At 38.1% G+C, this 22,977-nt stretch overlaps 1 protein-coding gene across 1 annotated transcript in view; it reads right to left on the bottom strand.

Moving 5' to 3' along the window:
• Nucleotides 1–21,226, bottom strand: part of Tpi (triose phosphate isomerase) — a 43,420-nt gene extending 22,194 nt beyond the window's left edge. Inside the window, exons 1-3 of the mRNA XM_067150370.2 lie at nt 20,976–21,226; nt 20,772–20,885; nt 8,876–8,970 (exon numbers count right to left, since the gene is read on the bottom strand). Of these exons, the coding sequence (XP_067006471.1) occupies nt 8,876–8,970; nt 20,772–20,885; nt 20,976–21,084 (318 nt within the window). The 5' untranslated portion in view covers nt 21,085–21,226. The remainder of the gene's footprint in view (nt 1–8,875; nt 8,971–20,771; nt 20,886–20,975) is intronic.
• Nucleotides 21,227–22,977: the final 1,751 nt, after the last annotated feature.

Here is a 22,977-nt window from a genome sequence, read left to right as displayed (position 1 = left end):
GAGATGTCAAAATACAAAAGGCAAGATGTGCCTTCATTTCATCAGCAGTAACAGGAAACCAGTGCTTCTCTTCATAAGATTTATTCAGTCCACCATCCTCGGCAGCAGATTCCAAAAATAAATTAGCATAAGCACTGGTTTCCCTGGTTACTTGCTCCCAAAACTGTTCAGTCAAGAATACATTCACTACTTCTAATTTACTATGAGCTTCTCGTGTCTCTGAATTACAGCATCAATTTCGCCAACAACACTGCAAATACTATTCCATGGAGAATTACGTGCTCCCATCGCTACTTATTTTCGTCCGAAATACAATCAGAAACAGCTGGTGATACATTGCCGGCAAGCCTGACATTCAGTGGCATTCTTGCCGGTAAAAGAGTATTTGTTCATTGTCACTGACAAAGTCATCACTGTCACACGAACTACTGTCATTTCCAACCCAATCTTCATCACTTACATTGAGTTCTATGTCACTTTCTTCTAAAAATTGGAGTATCTCTTCTTCCTTGTTTTGCTTTGAAACACATGCGTCAAAGTCACGGATGCTTAGATACGAGATGTTCAACTTGCTCGCATTATTTTAACAATGAATATTCCAAGGAAATTGTATATTTCTGTCATCTATGGAGAAGCTCTCGTACTAATACGAAGTTGATAAGCAAGACAGCGTTCATAAACGTGCAGTACCAGAACTGATCTCTCCGTCTTAGTACAAGAAGACAAAGCACAGCTCGGACGGAGAGATCTGTCTTTGTACGGGAATGGGTTAACGAGCTCCAACTACAAGGTGTATGAACGTCTTCATCTGACAAAGAAAAAGGTTTAACAAATAAATCAGGAATGTGCTTGAGCTCTGCAAAGTTGATAAACTGTGTGGAAAATTCCCCTTTTAAATGTCAAATGACTTGCCTGGGTTTTCAATTACAGTGGCATTCCACAGACTGTTCCTTTAAATTTAAAATGACAAGGCCACATAAAAGGTATTTAGTGTTTCCACTATGTAGAATGAATATGTGAATGAATGAGTCACCTCCCACTCCTGTTTGACAATATTGATAACTCTCCGTTCTCCATTTCATTTCAAGATTGGGGCCGATGACCTAGATGAAAAGCCCCTTTAAACAAAAAGCAAACAAGCATCATTTCAAGATTTGCCATAGTTGAAATACCACCATCAACCATATATGTTTCACCTTATTACAAGCGCTGAATAAATGCCTAGTAAACAAGCAGGAGATGCATAGAGTTAGACTGACCCGTGTAACTCTTGTGTGCCATCCACAGGGGGACTGGGATACGGGGGATCAGGGTCTCCATCCCATGCTCCAACCCCACCCACAGAGGGGTGATATTGAATAACTAACTTTAAAGGAAAACAGCTGAAATGAATAACGTCCATGAAAATTAACACAAATAAGTGGAATTTTGGGAAAGGAAAAAGGTATCAAACCATCAAATTAAAATTTTGCTGGTGAGCGAGCTTCTCACCTGTGAAAAATCACTTGAAATTGCTGAAGAACAAGGATTTCACAATTTAAAGCATCTGTAACTTGGCTTGAAAAGTTATGGTTAAATACACCTTACTTTGAAAAATGCAGTGAACTGGATTCAGTTCACTGTGTTGGGAGTGGAAAAAATAGCTGCCCAAAATTTGCAAGTGCTATGAAGAAAAAGACATTTTCAACTGTGATGGCACTGTGTCAATATATGTGAATTTGTAAAGCCTTGGGCTAAAGACAGTCTTCTTACTCTTCCAATATTTGTGCAAAATTCTTAGGAGATAATTTATTATTAGGTTCATCTATTCAATAGCCTTATTTTCTGTACTGAATAGGTGAACCTAATAATAAAAAGAGAGAGGTTTCTTAAAGAAATAATAAATCGTCCATCCTCCAATGACAGTAAACATTTGGATCCGGAATACAGTCAAGGTTACAATTTCAATAGAATATAAAAACATCAAAAAGTGGAAATTTATAATTTTTAATGCTTTTTTTTTTTCCACAGGGGGGGTGGGCGAGGAATGTTTAATCACGTTCTCAAGTAGAGATGAAAATGAATTTGTAGAGACTCCCTCAGAATGTGTATTACTATTCTTTTATTTTGCTGAATGGAACTTTCAAATTTTGTAATAAGGTCAACGTCTGACTCGGGAGGATGCCTCTTTCGCCGAATAGCAGGCCTCTGACAATTCACCAATCAATACGTTTTTTTGTACTTTGCTGAAAGAATTTTGCACAAATATCAATGTCAATACAGAACTGAAAATGAAGTTTATGAGTTGTAATTCTTACTCTTCCTGCAGTGAAGGACATGGCCGAGATGAGCAGCGATGTTATTCCATCTCCACATCAAACGCAGCACCCTACAGCGAGGACATTTCCCAGCCTTTTTAAGGAGATCATGGTTCTGGAGTCTCTTATTACATCTCTATTGCTTTCCTGTTCAAGAATGAAATAGTTATTTACGTAACTGCCACAGAAAGTGATCTTTTACGTTATGTTTCGAAACTAGTAACATAAACTTATCACTTTAGTGGCTGTTACGTACAATATTTTATTTCATACAATGGTGAATTTACTTATTTTAAATTAAATATTTAATTATAAAGCGTTTTGACACGTTGTCACCCAAATTATCCACGTTTGACTCATGCAGTGACTTGTTTTGTTTTGTTGTATGTAGTTAAGAAATATATAAGAGGTGTGTTCATAGAGTTCTGTGGTAATAAAACATCAAAATTAATTTTATTTTAAGCAGTGAACAGCCCACTAAGCTATCAGAGACAAACATGGTCACCTGGTCCTGGATTAATGAAGGTAATACAAAGTTTATGACATACTGTAATATATGTGATATTTATGTTGGAAATGGATTAACCTACACAGAGTCAACATGGTGATGGTGACATTACTTGAGTTGGGAATGCAGAGATGCTGTTTTTGCTCTAGATGGGTATGGAACCACAATGCTGCAATCAGGCAGAGAAACAATTCAACGAGATTAAGCTAGGTGTTCTCTGATTCATAACCTCTCGGGTTATCCTTGTTGGGAATGCAGAGATGCTGTTTTTGCTCTAGATGGGTATGGAACCACAATGCTGCAATCAGGCAGAGAAACAATTCAACGAGATTAAGCTAGGTGTTCTCTGATTCATAACCTCTCGGGTTATCCCTGTTTACATTACTGTGAAGTGGAGTTCAACCCATCAGAGACGATTTCTAATAGAACAGTACGGAAAATAATTACAGTACAGTAAAGTGTCATTTTCTGTACTCTTCTGAGTAAGGAACGAAGGCAATTATGTCATAGTTCTCCTCTTGTCCCCTTATCCAGCTTCTGTCTAGTCAGGCCATTTATGGCACTTCACCTTCCTCTCTCCTCCCACCAATCCTCTCCCATCATTTTGTCCCAGTCCAGGCTTGCTCTTCTTCTTGCACTCCTCTTTCTTGAATTGGTCTATCTTGTTCTAGGTCTCCCTCTTGCTCTCTTTCCCTTAAACTTCATCTCAGTCATTTGTTTTGGTTTTCTTTTCTTTTTCATCCTTGTTACATGCCCAAACCATCAATTCTCTCATTCAAGTTTTCTGTTCCAACTTCCATATCTAACATCTTTGTTTCTCACTCTTTCTTTCCTTGCCTTTCCTATCATACTTCTTAGGTATTTCATTTCGCTGGCTTGAATTCTACTCTCCTCCCTACTTGTCACTGTCCAGGTCTGAGCCATATATGTCAATATGGGTGCATAATACATTTTGTACATCTTCCTTGATACTTCCTTATTCCAGATAAGGTTTCTTACACTCTGGTAGAATGCATTACCTTGTTGCACCCTCCTGCTAATCTCCATGTCCAGCCTTGTATTCTGCATTAATTCACTCCTTCGACCACCAATTTTCACAATACTTTTCCCCCGCCTTTCTTCTCTTGATGCAAGAAGAAGAAACCTGGACTGGGACAAAATGATGGAAGAGGAATTACTTTGACATAGAAGTGAAAGGGGAGAGGCCAGAAGGGAGATCAAGGAATAGATGGACAGACACAGTGAAACTGGAGGTCAGCAAGAGGAATGCCACGTGGGAGGACATAGAGGAACAGAAACTATACCTAGACAGGAAGAAGTGGCGAGCGTTTGTACACCACACCCGGGAAACTGGAGCTGAAAAATGATGATGATCTATAATAATAAAAGGAAGTGTTTGTCTGTGTGCACTTGATGCCCAGCCAAATCTACGGCACGCAGAGATCTGAAATTTTGAACGCAGTAGATGGAAGGGGCTCCGAAAGCACCTCGAAGCCGGAATTTTTGTTTTTGCTTTTGTTGGTGAGTTATGAACGAAAAACCGTCAGAAAACGTGTGCTGAGATATGACAATCCAACGTGCTGTACAGGATTAAATGAATCGATTCACTGTCGCTACGCACCGCACATAAGTAGAGAACAAAAGTCAAGGAGCCATGGCGTAGGAAGCCATTTTCGGTCTCCGACACGAGGAGCCATATTCATTAAGTAATATCCGGAACTGTTTATCTGTGTGTGTGTGTGTGTGTGTGTGTGTGTGTGCGCGCGCGCGCGATGACCAGCCTAATCTACATCAAGCAGAGATCTGAAATTGTTAACAGGCACATATTCTTAGATGTATTTTTAGAGAGGTAAAGCATTATTTTAGTATATTTAATCGTTTCAATTATTTATTTCATTCATTTCATTCACTTAAAATTTTCACGCATGGCTGTGTCAAAGTGCAATTCTTGGTCCGAGAAGTGTAGTTGTAAACGCCATGAACATGCAGCTTTTATCTGTGTATGTGCGATGCCCAGCCAAATCTATGGCAGGCAGAGATCTGAAATTGTCAACAGAGGCTTATTCTAGGATGAGTCTTTATACAGGTAAAGACCTGCCTTTATTAATTATTTTATTTTTATCATTTCAATTATGGGACACGACTCTCAGTCAAGAAACTCATGCCGAATATTACTGAAGCCACCATCATGAAGTAGTATTCATTTCCGGGATTCAAATAATTCCTTCGGATATACAGTTTTAATTAAGATGTCTGCAGTTCCCTGTTCGTTAGAGTTTCGTTGCGTGCATCAACAAGGCACAAGAACAATCGCTTAAAGTTGTACGACTCGATCTTCGGAAACCGTGATTCTCCCATAGTCAACTGTATGAGGTTGTTCAAGAGTTGGAAAGGCAAACACTCCATACATTCTGGCTCCAAACGGAAGGGCACTTAATATACTTTATCCAGAAGCTGTATAAGGAAAAAGTAAGTTTGTTTTATATACAATATGGTCTTTTATATTGTAACAATATAATTAAAAATTTAAAATGCAATTCATACAATATATATATGTAAAAAGGATGTGTGTTAATAAATAATGTTTTTTATTCGGTTTTTAAAGAAATTATTCAAACACATCCAACGCTTGAATTAATAAACGCGAGGAAAGCCGTGGGTACATGCTAGTACAAAATATCATACAATGAATTATGATCCTTCACACAAACCTCTGTAATATGTCTAAACACATCCAGTAAATGACTGCACAATATGCAATGAACTGGGATAATGTCCTACATTCTGAGATTTCCATTTGTAGATGTCATAAATTACCACATTTGACAGGAAACAGGTGCCTTTAGTAAAGATTTTGGACTTTATTTTTAACACAATCTTCAATACAATTTTAAGTTTACTCTCTACATGTTTGTATATTGTCACACAAAAATAGAGTAGAAGAATGGCTAAAATTAATTTACACTGTAACTCTGGAAATCTAGAGAAAAAAAATTAAACTTCTTTCACAATACCGTGTTGTGTTTATCGTGCGTTCGGTGACGTCTTAGTGCCTTAGAGGGATACAAAGAATTAGTATTAAAAAATAAAAGTCTTAGAGAGTTACAGAGAATTAATGTTAAAAAAAATAAAGTCCAAATTTTTGCTACTGCAAAACAAATTTTATTATTCAGCAATTCACTAGGAACAGAAAACGTTACCAGCATTTTACATTTTTTTTTTTTAAACTCAGAATTAGGCAATTTACAGTTATTTGTGCCATAAGTAGGGTCACCAACATGCACGTTTTTAAAAATGACTGGAATACCATGAAAACTGGAGGTACCAAGCAGTTAGGGTCACACAGCTGCAATCTTGCATTCGGGAGATAGTGGGTTTGAATGCTACTGTTGGCGGCCCTGAAGATTGTTTTCCATGGTTTCCCACTCTCACATAAGGAAAATGCTGGGGCTGTACCTCAATGAAGACCATGGCCGCTTCCTTCCCACGCCTAGCCATTTCCTATCCCATCATTGCCGTAAGACCTATCTGTGTCGGTGCGACGTAAAGCAAATTGTAAGAAAAGGTGGTGTGTTATTGACTACTTTTGGTACAATTGTTAATACTGTTTAATGCAGTTTTGTTTGGCACTTCGTTACATTACATGTAACTTCTTTACATTTCGGAACTTTGACAGTTTAAACACGTGGTTAGGCGATATGCAAACCAGGTGGCCAACTCAGTACCAGAATTGAATTTCTTTGCATAATTCAGTCTTATAGGAAATAAAAGTAATTATTGCTACTGTTGCTAGCAAATAATTCCAGGAACCCTTTGTAACAATTACGTCCATACACATTAAGTACAACCATGGCATATTACTGGCTCATTGGCACATACTTATGGCTCCCAGCTATGCGATAGTTCGCAGGACACAACGTACCTTAGCAGCTCACAGCCATGGTGCTGAGCTTTAGTAGCTTTGAGCATGTATTTCAGATGTTTCGCCACAAGATGGCACTGACGTTATATACTACTGGAAAGAGGAAGAGTTGCTCTTTCTAGCAATGGAGATTGTGTTTGATTATCTTGACCAGTTCGCATTATAATCAACCTTGAAATCCTTCCCCATTGTGTTTGTCTCCATCGAAGGTGAATAGATGATCAGAGCAGTGAAATGAAATAGCGTATGGCCTTTAGTGCTGGGAGTGTCCGAGGACATGTTCGGCTCGCCAGGTGCAGGTCTTTTGATTTGACACCCGTAGGCGACTTGCGCGTTGTGATGGAGATGAAATGATGAAGACAACACACACACACCCAGCCCCGTGCCTGCAGGTTTCACCAATGATGGTTAAAATTCCCGACTCTGCCAGGAATCAAAACCGGGACCCCTGTGACCAAAGGCCAGCACGCTAACCATTTAGCCATAGAGCAGTAAACATGGCCCATAGAAGCCAGTTGTTAGCTAGCGGTAATGTTTTGGATATTCTGAACAGAAGTGATAATGAAAGTTCATCAGAAACTTCAAATTGTGAAGATTTATTTAGTATCAGTGGTGATAGTAACAGTCGGATCCGAGAAAAGTGACAGTGAATCAGAAAATTCTGAGTGATAGCGATGACTATAATGTTGCAGTGCTGGGTGCTAGTCATGCCAAAAAGATGAAAAATTAACAGAGGAAATGGGGGGAACAGAGCAGCAAACCACCAAAAAAACTTTTTCTGGGACTAGTGGTGTAGCTCCAATGTTACTTAGGCAACTCCCTCTGGAACCCACATCCCTTGATAATAGAAAGTATAAGTTTACGTGAGTACCCTAGGCGAGGTAGATCACAAGAGGGTGTTTCCCCAATAAGATGCAGGCTGTAAAGTGGGCCCATTTTGTTGGATTTGACCCAACCCCACAAAGAAGACCCCATCCAGACAATGCGTGGTGTGCAGAACCAACATCCACACTCGCAGTGTTGAAGCATATTGACAACTTGTTAAGAATTATTATCCAGTGCAATTAAACTTATATTATTGATTTAATATCTTTTCTAATATTGTCTGTTATTTCCCAATTTCTGAAGATTTTTAATTTTAAAATTTTTGTCACTCGTTTTACTGATGATTTTGAAACTGAACATGTTACTGTGGTTCAAATATTTAAATAGCTACATCTTGTCCTTATAACACTATCATACAAGCAACTGAACAAAAACTGTTTCACAATTCTACTGCTCTGGGATGGATCTTTTCCTCCATTCTGGAAAGTCACTCTGTACTAAACATATACTGATGAGCAACTGAACATTAGAACTGTTTAGACTGAAGTGGTATGGCAATATGAAAAGAATGGCTCCAGACAGGACTCAAAAACATACCTTGATCAGACTGTCCCAACCAAAAGACATCTAGAAAAACAAATACGGAGAAACTCTTGAGGATGACAACAGAAACTGGAACAGCCACTATGGGTGGACAGAAACAAATGGTAGAGGCTAATTTATAGCCATATGAAGATTGCAGGAGTGGATGTACAATAATGATGACTGTGCTATGCATTGTAGACAAGTAAACTATTTTCATGGCAAATTCTCAAATCTTACAGAAACCGTATGCTTCTTTCTTTCTATCTTTCTTTCTGCAGAATATAACACTATATATTCACTTGTATGTTTCACATATTTCCAGTCTTGATAACTGAACACCGTGGCAAGATAGAGTTCTAACATCAGAGAATTATTTTTTCAATAAATCTTTCAACTGACTGCCTACCGGAGTCCATTAAAATACAGGAAACAAACACATTTTGTTCATAGTAATGCATGTGACATTAGCTCACACAAGCCATACGGGGAGGAGAACCTTCAGTCAGTGATAGAATATTCTCAACACCAAATTATTATAGACAAACGTCTAAAATAGCTCTAGATCAACTCAAACAGTAAAAAGTGACCATAATTATTGTCTCCATGAGAAATCAAAGAAGTAAAGAAAATATTTTCTTATTAGAAAGCTTATACAGAGAATGTATTTTCAATGTAGTTCTTAGAAAATGACTGTTTCTTCTGAAAGTCAGTCCCTAATACATTAAAAGTAGCACTTACCTCATCATCTTCTCCAAATATATTTCTCCTTTCTGAATGACCTAAAATTACCCAGTTAAGGCCAATGTCTTTGATCATGGCTGGACTGATTTCACCTGAAATAAGAAAGCATTATGAAACATTTCTCATTTAAGACTTGCAACTACTAAGGGATGATTATCAATTTCTATTAATCCTAGAAACATTAATCCTCACTACCATCTTTACAACTATTACAAGTCTATCATGTAATGTTCTCTTCTTTACTCACCAACTACTCTACGTAAATACTTGTTCTATTCCAAGTCTGACACTACACGATATGTATGCTTAAGGAAATGTTTTAATGGTTTCTTATTTCTGAACTAAACACATACATTCAAACAGGACTCAAGATTCAGGTAGCAACAAAGCGAACTGACCAGAAACCTTTAATAAATGTGTTTCTGTGTCCAGTGTGAAGACTGCATGTTAAGTGTCATGTAGTGTGCAGTAGTGGTGGTGATGAGGGAGAGGGTGAAACCTAGTGTTGGTGCAAAGCCTACTCCTGTTGAATAACCAACACCAAGTGGTCTGCTCAAGTCATTATCAATCAATCAATCAATCAATCAATCAATCAATCAATCAATCAATCAATCAATCAATCAATCAATCAATCAATCAATCAATCAATCAATCAATCAATCAATCAATCAATCAATATTGATCTGCATTTAAGGCAGTCGCCCAGGTGGCAGATTCCCTATCTGTTGTTTCCTAGCCTTTTCCTAAATGATTTCAAAGAAATTGAAAATTTATTGAACGTCTCCCTTGGTAAGTTATTCCAATCCCTAACTCCCCTTCATATAAATGAATATTTGCCCCAGTTTGTCCTCTTGAATTCCAACTTTATCTTCATATTGTGATCTTTTCTACTTTTATAAACGCCACTCAAACTTATTCGTCTACTAATGTCATTCCACGCCATCTCTCTGCTGACCATTTAGTCGAGCAGCTTTTCTTCTTTCTCTCAATTCTTCCCAACCCAAACTTTGCAACATTTTTGTAACGTTACTCTTTTGTCGGAAATCACCCAGAATAAATCGAGCTGCTTTTCTTTGGATTTTTTCCAGTTCTTGAATCAGGTAATCCTGGTGAGGGTGTGACGTACCCACTTGGCCCACAGATGTTTGACAAAATTATAACATGGCGGGTCACTTTAATATTAAAATAAATAAATGATATGTCATTGTTTCTCCATAAACAGTATCCCAAGGACGCCAGTCTTCAAGCTTATGGCTTGAAAACGAAAGTTGATAATTAATAATAATAATAATAATACGTAATGAGACTCAAAAAACTCCCAGGGGTGAGGTGAACGGAACACAAATCATTAAGTACACTAACTTGGAATTTAAGGATCATTAATAATAATTTCATAAAATACCAATTAAAACAGCTATTTATTAAGATGAAAAACATGACGTAACGGCGTATTAACGAAATCTGAACTTACGGAAGCAAAAGAAAAATTGAATGACATTAATTCTAAAAATGAACTGTTGCGCGAAGACTTGCAGTAACTTATGCCGTAAGCTCACCATATGTAGACTCTGTTGTCTTGAAGCTGAAGATGGGTGGATCTCTCGTACAGGCTGCCTCATCTGTTGTTGGATTCCAGTCCTACTTCTACATTTCCTGTCTTTAACACTTCCTACTTTACTCTTTACATAAAGTCGTAACGAGTCCTACTTTTAAGTGCAAAACCACCATGGGTTATGTTCATGGAGAGAATACACTTGTATTCTTCCGTATTACGGAACAGTAGCGTAGCTAAATTCATAATAAAAGCTCTCCTCCCCTATACTAGTCAAAACCGGTCTCCCGTTGACTACCTCCAGTCATTGAGATAACAATTCCCAATGAGAGTAACTTTTGAGTAGTATATACTCAGATGCGAAGTGAACTAAGTTAAAATCTTCTCCGATGTGTAGACATAGAATCGTAGTAAGAGTGTCTTCCAAGAGTGAGAATCAGAATGTCCGAATACAAGTGACAATCTGCTCACGATTATGAATAAGAGTGTCCGAATCTCCCTTCCAGCTCTTGTCAGCGGGTATATATCGGTTCAAAAGTCTCCTTCCATCAACCATATCACATGGTCCAGTAAGATTCGAGGTTTTATCCCTTCTCCAATGTATTGCTGTGAATCCATCACGTTGCTTCATTACGTTCATTCACATAGGCTGAACTTTCCCGCTGAAATAACGCGTCAGGTCGCGCATTATGAAAAGTGGGCGTTTATAATGTATCAACTGTCTCTTCATGAGGTGGAGAGGGCAAGATCTCTCGTAACCTAGATGACGTACTTTTCCTGGAAATGTGCTGAATTTAGCCTGCTGACTCTGGTCACCTCACAGCGGCTATTGAAAAATTTACTGCAAGTTATAAATACGAATGATGTTGAAATACTTTACCCAATAATTTGTTCGTTCAGAATACGTTATAGCCGCGATACAAAGAAATGAAATGATGACTGAAATGGATGATAAAACCCTATATATATATATTAATTTAAACATGACCTATCAGTTATTAAATATATACCTCTTATCAATTAATTATATAGTTCAATAATTGAAAACATGCAGTGATGTCCCAAACATCACAAGGGTCCCATACACTGGAACCATACTCTAGTTGGGGTCTTACCAGAGACTTATACGCCCTCTCCTTTACATCCTTACTACAACCCCTAAACACCCTCATAACCATGTGCAGAGATCTGTACCCTTTATTTACAATCCCATTTATCTGATTACCCCAATGAAGATCTTTCCTTATATTAACACCTAGATACCTACAATGATCCCCAAAAGGAAATTTCACCCCATCAACGCAGTAATTAAAACTGAGAGGACTTTTCCTATTTGTGAAACTCACAACCTGACGCTTAACCCCGTTTATCAACATACCGTTGCCTGCTGTCCATCTAACAACATTTTCGAGGTCACGCTGCAGTTGCTCACAATCTTGTAACTTATTTATCACTCTATAGAGAATAACATCATCCGCAAAAAGCCTTACCTCCGATTCCACTCCTTTACTCATATCATTTATATATATAAGAAAACATAAAGGTCCGATAACACTGCCTTGAGGAATTCCCCTCTTAATTATTACAGGGTCAGATAAAGCTTCACCTACTCTAATTCTCCGAGATCTATTTTCTAGAAATATAGCAACCCATTCAGTCACTCTTTTGTCTAGTCCAATTGCACTCATTTTTGCCAGTAGTCTCCCATGATCCACCCTATCAAATGCTTTAGACAGGTCATTCGCGATACAGTCCATTTGACCTCCAGAATCCAAGATATCTGCTATATCTTGCTGAAATCCTACAAGTTGAGCTTCAGTGGAATAACCTTTCCTAAAACTGAATTGCCTTCTATCGAACCAGTTATTAATTTCACAAATATGTCTAATATAATCTGAAAGAATGCCTTCCCAAAGCTTACATACAATGCCTGTCAAACTTACTGGCCTGTAATATTCAGCTTTATGTCTATCACCCTTTCCTTTATACACAGGGGCTACAATAGCAACTCTCCATTCATCTGGTATAGCTCCTCCGACCAAACAATAATCAAATAAGAACTTCAGATATGGTACTATATCCCAACCCATTGTCTTTAGTATATCTCCAGAAATCTGATCAATTCCAGTCGCTTTTCTAATAACATCCCACTCTGATTAACAAATCACCATCAACAGTCATGTGGCCTCACTCTATATGAGCAGTGTGGAGAGCTTTGTAATTTAACCCAGGCTTTTGGCACGCAATCTTGTGATTAGGAATTGTATACAACTAACTCCCCAATCCTGCTGACCAACATTCTTGATGACAATTTCTTTTTTCACCAACGGAACTCAAAGCACCTAACCATAGTGTCAGGTCAAAGACTTGACACCTTTACGATCATGATCACCAGGTGGGCTATCTGACATATGGCCGAGATCAGGTTTCTGGATCTTCTGTATGTTACCATGCAAACTATTCTTGATACTACTGTATTCAATATGATGATTATGATGCTTTTGTTTAAAGGGACCTAACATCTAAGTCATCAGCCTCTGATGGCACAAGATAAAATTAAAGGATATCTTTACATTTAAAATTTACCCACTGACCAGGATTAAAATGATGATGAGGAAAATGATTATGAATTATAAATAATCAATGGATCTAAATTGCAATGCCTTATTTTTATTAAATGATTAAAACATAATTCAAATGTACCGGTAATAAAAATGAAACAAAATAAGGCATCATTCTTAAAAGTAAAATAATGTATACTAGATGAAACCCGTCAAAACATGACGGTGAATTGGGTAAATATTTAGTGAAGGATTTTCTCTGTATGATTACTTTTTGGCACTGTTGCAACTTTAAGGGCATTGAAAAATCACTCTTGATGTTGCATCATACAGGGTGGCGCACGAATAGTTGACATTTAATTTTAGAATAAAAAATTTATTTTTCATAGAACACTAATGAAATTTTAGACAAAGGCATCTTGGACCCTGGAAATACATTTCACTATATCACATGTTCAATGTGGCCTCCACTGCGGCAGACAACCTCTTCGAGACGAGTACGCGTATTTCTGATGACTACGGCACAGGTCTTCATGAATTTCACTGCAGAGCTGCACGATCCGAGCACGCATTTCCATGCGGCTTTGAGGTCTTGGAGCAAAAAGGTTTTCTTTCGAATATCCCCATTAAAAGGAATCACAAGGATTTACACATGGGCTTTATGGAGGCCAGAAGAATCCGCCATTATCGTTGTACTGTGGGTACACCAAATACTCCCCTCAAAAACTCAAGAATATCGTTAGCAGTGTGAGGTGTTGCAGCATCTTGCACCAACTACTGTATATGAAGAGGGATAGCGTGAATTTGAGGCATGAATCCATTCCACAGCATGTCCTATCGCTATGCAAAAAACTGTCTGTCTGAAGAAAACTGGTCCATTTAACCCATGTCTTGACAGACCTACACACAGACTAACTTTTCCCCCCATACGTGTTTTTTTCGTGAATAATGTCCGGTTTTTCTGTAGCCCCAAACCGGACATTTTGTTTATTAAGTAAGTGCCCCGTTGAGATGAAAATAAGCTTCATCAGAGAACCAAGTGTTAAAAGGTAATTCATCTTTGAGTCCATAAGGCGTACTGCAAACTTTCCTGTCTGAGTAGATCTGTTAGCTTGTGTAGTACAGTCATTTTGTACAGGTACCAATTGAAGGTCACCGTATAACATTCTTTGAACTGAATAGCGCGATATTCCACTTTATCTTGAAGCTCCCCGTGTTGACTTGTGTGGGCTACGCTGCATGGCGTCCCTCAGCGCAGCGATGTTTTCGGGAGACCGAACTGCTGGTGCACGTGGTCGCTTTTCTTCCTTCACACTGCCTTGTTCTTCAAAGTTTCTGTATAAGCGAAGTACGATGTTCCTTGCTGTGCCCACCTAGTCTGAAATACAGCTCGAAATTTCCTTTGAGTCGCCATAAAAGATAACTGTTTTGGCGCGCTGCTGAACGGAGAGTCGGCCGTGGGCGGCCATGGCAGAAAGCTCACTGGAATGCTGGCATTTGGAGAAAAAGCAGCAGTGTCACCTCTATAGTTATTTCCATGAAACAGGGAAGCTGTGAGCAAAATTTTAACAACATAGTACGTAAGTTGCATTTTATATTTGCTTTTCAAATGTGTCAACTATTCGTGCGCCACCCTGTATAACTTGCCATGGCTGAAACTGGCTGAGGTAAACAGAGACCTACATGTTCCAGTGTTTCCCCTTGAGCTTTATTGATCGTGATACAAAATGCCAAATGAATTAGAAAATGGCGCCTCTTGAAAGAAAATGGAAATGTTTTATCGGATGGTGTTAAATCAACTCGACGGATTATTTATTACATGTAATGGATTAGAGCTCTCCACCCAACTTTATCTCTACTTATTATTTCCAACTCAAACATTTTTGTACACATTTCTTACCATTAATCTGGTTGCGTTTAGGAGCCCTTGGGAAACATTCAGATGGCTCCAAGTTTTAGAATAAGAATATGTGGAGGCAAATTACTTAGTTGCAGGGAATTCAAAAATTCTACACAAAATTGAAGCAACAGGCTTTAATCTTCAGTCATTAATCCGCTGACACTAGCGTATGTTTTTGAACTACCAGGTATAAGCTCTATAACTTTTAAATACATTTCAGTACAGTGCTCAATTAAGAATGGCAACTTTTGAGAAATTGACAGCATCCTTCACAGCAACATCCTTCAGAGAAGCGAAACGTTTTGCCACACATTTTCCGTCACAATATAAAAAATTTGGGCAAGTAATTAACATTTGATCCCTCAACATCCACACAGGGGTAATTGCAACTATCAGTTTCTTGCAAAGAAAAAAAACCAGGTGATTCCATTTCTTGTGGTTCTGACCGCATGTTTTCATGTAAAGGGCACATTTTAAAGGAGGGCTATAGAGAATGGTATTTAATACAATTATGAATAATTGTGTGGTGAGAAGCATGTGGCATAACATCAACAGTTGACCCCTCGCAGCCCAATACTCACTACATTCAGCTGCGCACGGAAAGACTGTCCTTTGTATATTTCTCGCCGAGAACATGGGTATGTGCTCGGTCGGTCCAACAATGCTGCCAACCTCTTCATTTTGAAACAAACTAGTGCCAAGTAAAGTGACAGCAGCGCATTCTATATTGGACAGTGTGCAGAAGATGAATTAACATATATTTCAGGTCAGTAAGAAAGCAATTGGTCTGGATTGGTTAGGTCTGGCTAGAGACAAAGCGATTGGTCTGGATTGGTTAGGTCCGATTAGCGACAAAAGCATTGGACTGTGACCAAGCAAAGGGGATCTGGGGGTGTAAGCCCCCCAGGTTAGGGCCGCGAAAGAGTTATTAGGTCTCTAGCATTCTGTAAGGCGAAAGCAGCGCATACTGCATTAACGTAAGTATTATACTGTATTAAATTACTGCTGTCGTGTATTTCACATTGTTTCCTTTACATGGTGTTCTTTCTTTGTGCTTTTATTAAGCCGGGGTTGGTAACACAATATAATTATCAGCATTGATGGAAATGTCACATTCTGTTCACACTGACCAATAGGAATGCAAGTAGCTACTTCAAACATGGACAATGGCAGGTGCTGCTCTTTATTAGGTTATGAAAGTAAATGTATATTTCACATTGTTTCCTTTACATGGTGTTCTTTCTTTGTACTTTTATTCAGCCAGGGTTGGTAACGCAATATAATTATCAGCATTGATGGAAATGTCACATTCTGTTCATGCTGACCAATAGGAATGCAAGTAGCTACTTCAAACATGGACAATGGCAGGTGCTGCTCTTTATTAGGTTATGAAAGTAAATGTACTTCTGGAGGCGGGATGGTGGATTCCTGTACATCGCAATGAATACATCTCTTCTCTAAATGGAATTCCAAGTAAGATTTGCATTATTTTCACTTCCTTATAATGTTACAAACTTTGAGCTGCAGAGTGTCAACTTAAATCTTTGCTATTACCTGTTGGAGAGTAATGTGTTCATTAGGAATGTCAGGGACTCACCAACCTGCCCCTAGAAATATATTTACTTTTAACCTGTTATCATAAATCATGCAACATAAATTTCCCACGATTACAACTACTGCTGCCAATGGCTGAAATTCATGGAATATGTCATCACTCCCAGAATTCAACACAGATTAATTTCATTATCAGCTATTGAACGGTAAACTATAGATACAATGTCTTTGCTGTTAAACTAAATGGTCTGACCTGAAATAGTAGCCCCTGTGTATAAAGGAAAGAGTGATAAACATAAAGCTGAAAATTACAGGTCAGTCAGTTTGGAATGCATTGCATGCAAGCTTTTGGAAAGCATTATTTCTGATTATATTAGAAAAGTTTGCGAAATTAATAACAAGTGATAAAGACGTTGATTACCATAGGGAACCTGACAATTTATCTGAATGAGTAAATTTATAATACCAATATAGTTAGTCCATTATTGGACATTACAATATAAATTTTCCAGCTAACTCATTTCTGGTTGCCAGCGTTTCGCCTTAGTGTGCTAAGTTGGGCTCACCAATTCGTAAATAGTACACCTACCAAGAAGCATGGCTAGTGCAGAGCGTGGAGGCCACTGCGTAGGCTACTTGGAGGCACCGGCAGTGCCAATGCACTATGAAAGAATGTCTCATTTTCAAAAATTGATGCCTGCCTGGCCATCAGATGATAAAGATGTTGATTCCCATAGGGAGTCTGAAATATTTGCTCTGAATGAATAAATTTATAATACCAATATAGTTGGTCCACTATTGGACATTATAAATTTTCCAGCTAACTCATTCCTGGTTGCCTCCATTTCGCCTAAGCAGTGGCCTCCACGGATACACTAGCCATGCATCTAGGTAGGTATGCTATTTACCTGACGAACCCAACTTAGCACACTGGGGCGAAACGCTGGCAACCAGGAATGAGTTAGCTGGAAAATTTATAATGTCCAAACGGACCAACTACATTGGTATTATAAATTTACTCATTCGGAACAGATATTTTCTTTATATTCTTTATCATCTGATGGCCAGGCAGGCATCAATTTTTTAAAATGATACAAAGTCTCTCATAGTGCATTGGCACTGCTGGTGGCTCTAAGTAGCCTACACAGTGGCCTCCATGGTATGCACTAGCCATGCGTCTTGGTAGGTGTGCTATTTACCAACTGATGAGCCCAACTTAGCACACTAGGGCAAAATGCTGGCAACCAGGAATGAGTTAGCTGGAAAATTTATAATGTCCAATAATGGACCAACTATACTGGTATTATTAATAACTGGTTCGATAGAAGACAGTTCGGGTTTAGGAAAGGTTATCCCACTGAAGCTCAACTTGTAGGATTCCAGCAAGATATAGCAGATATCTAAGATTCAGGAGGTCAAATGGACTGTATCACGATTGATTTATTTAAGGAATTTGATAGGGTAGATCACAAGAGACGTGTTCAAATTATTAGACTAAAGAATATATTTTGAATAATCCTAAGTTCCATGGTATAAAAATAGGAGAGAAAAGTATAATACCTGATTATTTTTACTGGTTAATTCATTCTTGATTGATACTAAGACATTTCCCTTTCAGGCAACTCGCAGATCAATATATTTTATCACGGTTGGCAACAGTTGTCAGATTCCCTCCAAATTGTATGAGTGTAACCTTGCAGTGCATATGCTTTGACATTCCGTTTACGGTGTTATTTTGTGTTTGTCTGGTGAACTTAGGCTTGGTTTTCATTTTTCATACCTCTTGCTACCTTATCAAGACATTATAAAGCCTGTGAACTTGATTTTGTTTAATATAAGGATAACTCTTCAAGCGTGAAAAAGAAAGTGAGGTTATGGGAAGGAAAAAAGACATTTCACCTAGGAAAGCTGCAGTTGTGGCTGCACTTATCGCTGAAAACTGTTATACACAGCAGGAAATAGCTAACAAAATGAAAATATCACAGAAAACCGTCAGCAGAATTAAACTTTCAGTCCAGGAAAGTGGTAAATACGAGGCAAAGAGAGCAAACAAGTGTGGACGCAAGAGGAAAATTACTCCGAGAACAATGAGACGACTTGTGAATATGGCAACATTGAATCGTAAACTTATGTCTACTGACTTGTGCCATCAACTAGAAGGTTTTGGTGTTGAAGTGTCTCCTGTGACAGTGAGGAGGAGGTTGTTTGAAGCTGGTTTAAAAGGATGCCGACCAAGGAAAAAACAGAAAATCACACCAGCAATGAAATCCAAGAGACTGCAGTGGGCCAGACAACTTCAAGAGTGGACAAGTGAGGACTGGGCAAAGGTATGTACAATTCTACTACAGATTAATGGGGATTACATTACAAAATTAAGAGTTTGTGCTCCAAATTGTTATGCAAATTGTGATGTCATTCGAAAAATACAAATTTGAATTTTGGAATTGTTGAGGTTTTCTGTGCTAATATTATATTAGCATCATTTTTAATTTCGAATTCTGTTCATATCCTTCAGGTATGCTTCAGCGACGAATCTGTGTTCTCTGTGATGGAAGAAGGCAGCCAGTATGTTCGTAGGAGGCGAGGGGAAGCCTTCAAGTCCGAATGCGTGCAACAATTTGTGAAGCATCCCACATCAATTATGGTATGGAGTGTGATGTCTGTGAAAGGGCCTGGCAGATTGCATATTGTAGAAGGGACAATGAGGCAAGATCAATATAAACAAATCCTTGAAAAGGAACTCTTTCCCCAAATAAGTGAGTGGTTCCCAAATGAAGATAGCATTTTTATGCATGATGGGACACCTTGCCACAAAGCCAAAAGTGTCTCCAAGTTTTTGGAAGAAAAGCAGCTGAAAGTGTTACCCTGGCCAGGGAATAGCCCTGACATGAATCCTATTGAAAACTTGTGGGCTATTGTCAAGCAAAGGATACGAAAATTCACAATAACCACCAAACAAGATCTGATGAACAAACTACAGGAAATTTGGCACCACGACGAAGAAATTAAAAACTCATGTGAAAAGTTAATAATTACGATGCCAAACAGGATAAAGTTGTTAATTAAGAACAAGGGCATGCACACCAAGTATTAAATGTACAAATGTAACATGTATGTGGATGTAATATTGTAATAAATATACATATTTAACCAAAAATGTCTTTAGTCTAATAATTTGAACACGTCTGTAGACAAAAGAGTGACAATGGCTGGCTATATTTCTAGAAAATATAACTCTGAGGATTAGAGTCGTGCACTGCTTCTAGATGATTCTGAATGGCTAATATAACTTTAAAGCTTTTCATTCTTTGTTTAATAGTGTGTTTATTATAGGTATGTTATAGATGTCATACTTGGTGTTCGACACAGTGAAAAGCTTTAAAGTTACATTAACTGAGTCGACACGGGAAAATGGCTTTCTTCTTAACAAAAGATATTTTAAAAAATGAGAAACTCTGAATGGAAGTGTACCCTAAGTTTTGCAAATGCCTTTGTAATGGAGACAAGTTATTCTCCTCTATGTGCATATTTAACAACACAAATGCCATGAATGCATTTTTCATCAGTGGTTCTAGAATCGCTGGAAAAACATTTATATATCTATGCTTAATACAAAAGTGCTTCAGTTTGGGGTTTCATGTTATATCAGTAGTGCGGACAGAAATAGTTGCTGTTTTGCTGCCCAACGATTGAACAGTGCACCATGCATTTGAAATTCCTGTAAATTTAAATAAGTTTGGTGTCTGGATTAAAATTAAATTCCTAAGCAGCTAACGATATTAGATTAGCATCGCTCATTATATGGAATGAAGCCCTATGGCAAGTACCGTAGTCATTAATTAATGTGTATGAATAATCTTCTAAAAGATATCAATAAAGGAGGTTAAATTTACTCCATAAATATAGTTGTGTTTTGAATTTTAAGTCATTTACGACATTCCTTTTGTTGGGAAAATTATTGTTCCTAGGGGAGATTTCAAACAGTTTTGCCTGTTAACTCCGATATAAGTTGACACTCCGCAACCCAAAGTTTGTATCATTATAAGGAAGTGAAAATAATGCCAAAATTGATCTTTTGCTATAATAATGCCATTTATGCTGCAGGGTCCTTTATCATTTTCCTGTTCCATCTTAACAACTGTAGACTGCAGACCCCTCTTCCCCACCGTCACCATTAAAACCTCGTAAACCTCGTCCTGAACGAATATCTTGCACTTATGGGTTAGGAATTAACCTATTCAAATTTACTAGAACGGTTTGTAACCGATGCAAGAGAATTAACCCGAACTTTCCTACTCTTCATATCAAAAGTTTGGAGGTTCTTACCTGTAAATGCTCCCTTTGCAACCTTGTAACAGTTCTGGGCAGAAGCACAAACATTTTTCGGCAAACGGTCCCTGACGTACTCCAGGTATAATGCCGGCACTCCGACAACCACCTCTGTTCAACACAAAAGTTTCTGGCAATGAACTGGGCGTTAAATAGTGTTTACATAATAACCATAGGAATACGGTTCATCAAAGTCCTTACCAGTATCAGGATCCAGTGGCCCATTTTCTAGGAATTCGATAATACCATCTATGGTTGGTTTATCTCCATTCATCTTCCAGTTGCCGCCAACGAAGAATTTTCGGCTCATTTTCCAACACGAGCACGGAACCTTGACTGCAAAATATGAATAAATTTACTATTAAAGACCGGTAACAGCTGATTGATTCAACCACTTTTAAGCACTGTACTCGCGGTCAAAGAGGATGTGCTCCCGGCAGACGACCTTCACAAGGACAGATATCAAAGATAACTACACGAAAGATGTTCTTTATCACGTACACACCTGCGAATTGTGTAAATTGTTCGCTTACTCGCATCCAATCAACTACCGCTATCGCACACATTGCGCGAATTTTAATTTCAGTATGAAATGAAGAGAAAAAAGAATGGAATTTAATTCTAATGGAAACTGCATTGCGAATCCGATGCAAAGACATAGTGCTGCAAATGATATTAAGTAACACGTGCTGTGCTGCACGTTTATCTATATATTATATAAAATAACATGTCCTGACTGACTGATTCAGTAGGTATTACAAAGTAGGTGCTCACAAAGGAAGGGTATTTGGATATTCCGTGGCTAAGGGGGTAAACGGGGGTGAATTTTAAAAATGGGTGTATCTAAAGTCTTTTCAGAAAATCCTCTTACGGGGAGGAGGAAGGTGAAAAATGGGTTGAATACCTTTTATGAGGATTATTATTATTATTATTATTATTATTATTATTATTATTATTATTATTATTATTATTATTATTATTATTATTATTATTATTATTATTATACAATCTTCCTGCAACAGCTGCAGGTTGCTCAAAGACAAAGAGTACCTTCACAACAATAATGGAACAATAGATAACGTGATCGTATGGATGTTACATGTAGGCAGTCGAGTGAGGCATGCCAAAAATTTATATGAGGTCCGCAAGCATGGTTTTTGAAGATCATGATGGACTTCTTGAGTGTGGTAATGGCGATGTTATAGATAAAACCTCTATTTAGCCCAAAGGTATTGCAGAAGTTGACAAAAATGTAGGTATTGTTCCTCGAGCACCTAACATCAAACCGGTTACAGAAATGGATGAGAGCTTATATTTTCGCTTGTAGAAGTCCGCCGATTCTTCATAAATTCTTCTTTTTTTCAGCATCGACCTCTTCCGGCTGGTTTTCGTTGGTCTCAAATGTCAAAAACTGAAGATGTTACAGTCATGAAAATTGGTAGGTATTTGTAATCTCCTTTACAAATAAAGAAACATGTATATTTTGTTTTTGGAAAATATACATTTTTTTTCCTAGTAGCTTTACGTCGCACCGACACAGATAGGTCTTATGGCAACGAAGGGATAGGAATGGGCTAGGAGTTGGAAGGAAGCGGCCGTGGCCTTAATTAAGGTTCAGCCCCAGCATTCGCCTGGTGTGAAAATATATAATTTAATAGCACACAATTTGTGTATATAAAGCGATTACATGTCATTTAAACATAAGTCAATTATAGGCCTATTTCTCTTAGAGCATTCCACGACATGGTAACGAGAACAAGTCAAATTACACAGTTTACACACACAACTCTCGTCCGGTTCATGAAAGATCCTGGTTTTGCAGAGTTTGTAGTGGTATCCATGAATTGCCATTGAATTGATAAAATGTCGGAGGTCCTGGTTTGTATTGGTCCATGTTCTGTTCGTCATTGCTTCAGTCGTATAGAATTCGGGACAAATATCATTCCTTTTGGCCACTCTTTCGTCCAGGAGTTTCTTCCATTGGTCTGTATAAGGTAGAGCAAGCTTGAATCTCAAGTCTTCAATTAGGAAAGGCTCCTTTGCGAGTTCATAAACCAGTCTTGATCTAGTGAATCTAGACACACACAGGGTTGTCTTTAAGAATCGGGCTTTGACTTTTTCTAGAATGTGTAGGTCATTCTTTGTTAGCTTATCCCAAATGATTTCCAGCCCATATGTTAAAATAGGGATTATTTTTGCGTCA

Source organism: Anabrus simplex, chromosome 6 (genome assembly GCF_040414725.1).
Source record: "Anabrus simplex isolate iqAnaSimp1 chromosome 6, ASM4041472v1, whole genome shotgun sequence".
In the NCBI taxonomy this organism is placed as follows: Eukaryota; Metazoa; Arthropoda; class Insecta; order Orthoptera; family Tettigoniidae; genus Anabrus; species Anabrus simplex.
This window is presented reverse-complemented; position numbering and strand designations above follow the sequence as displayed.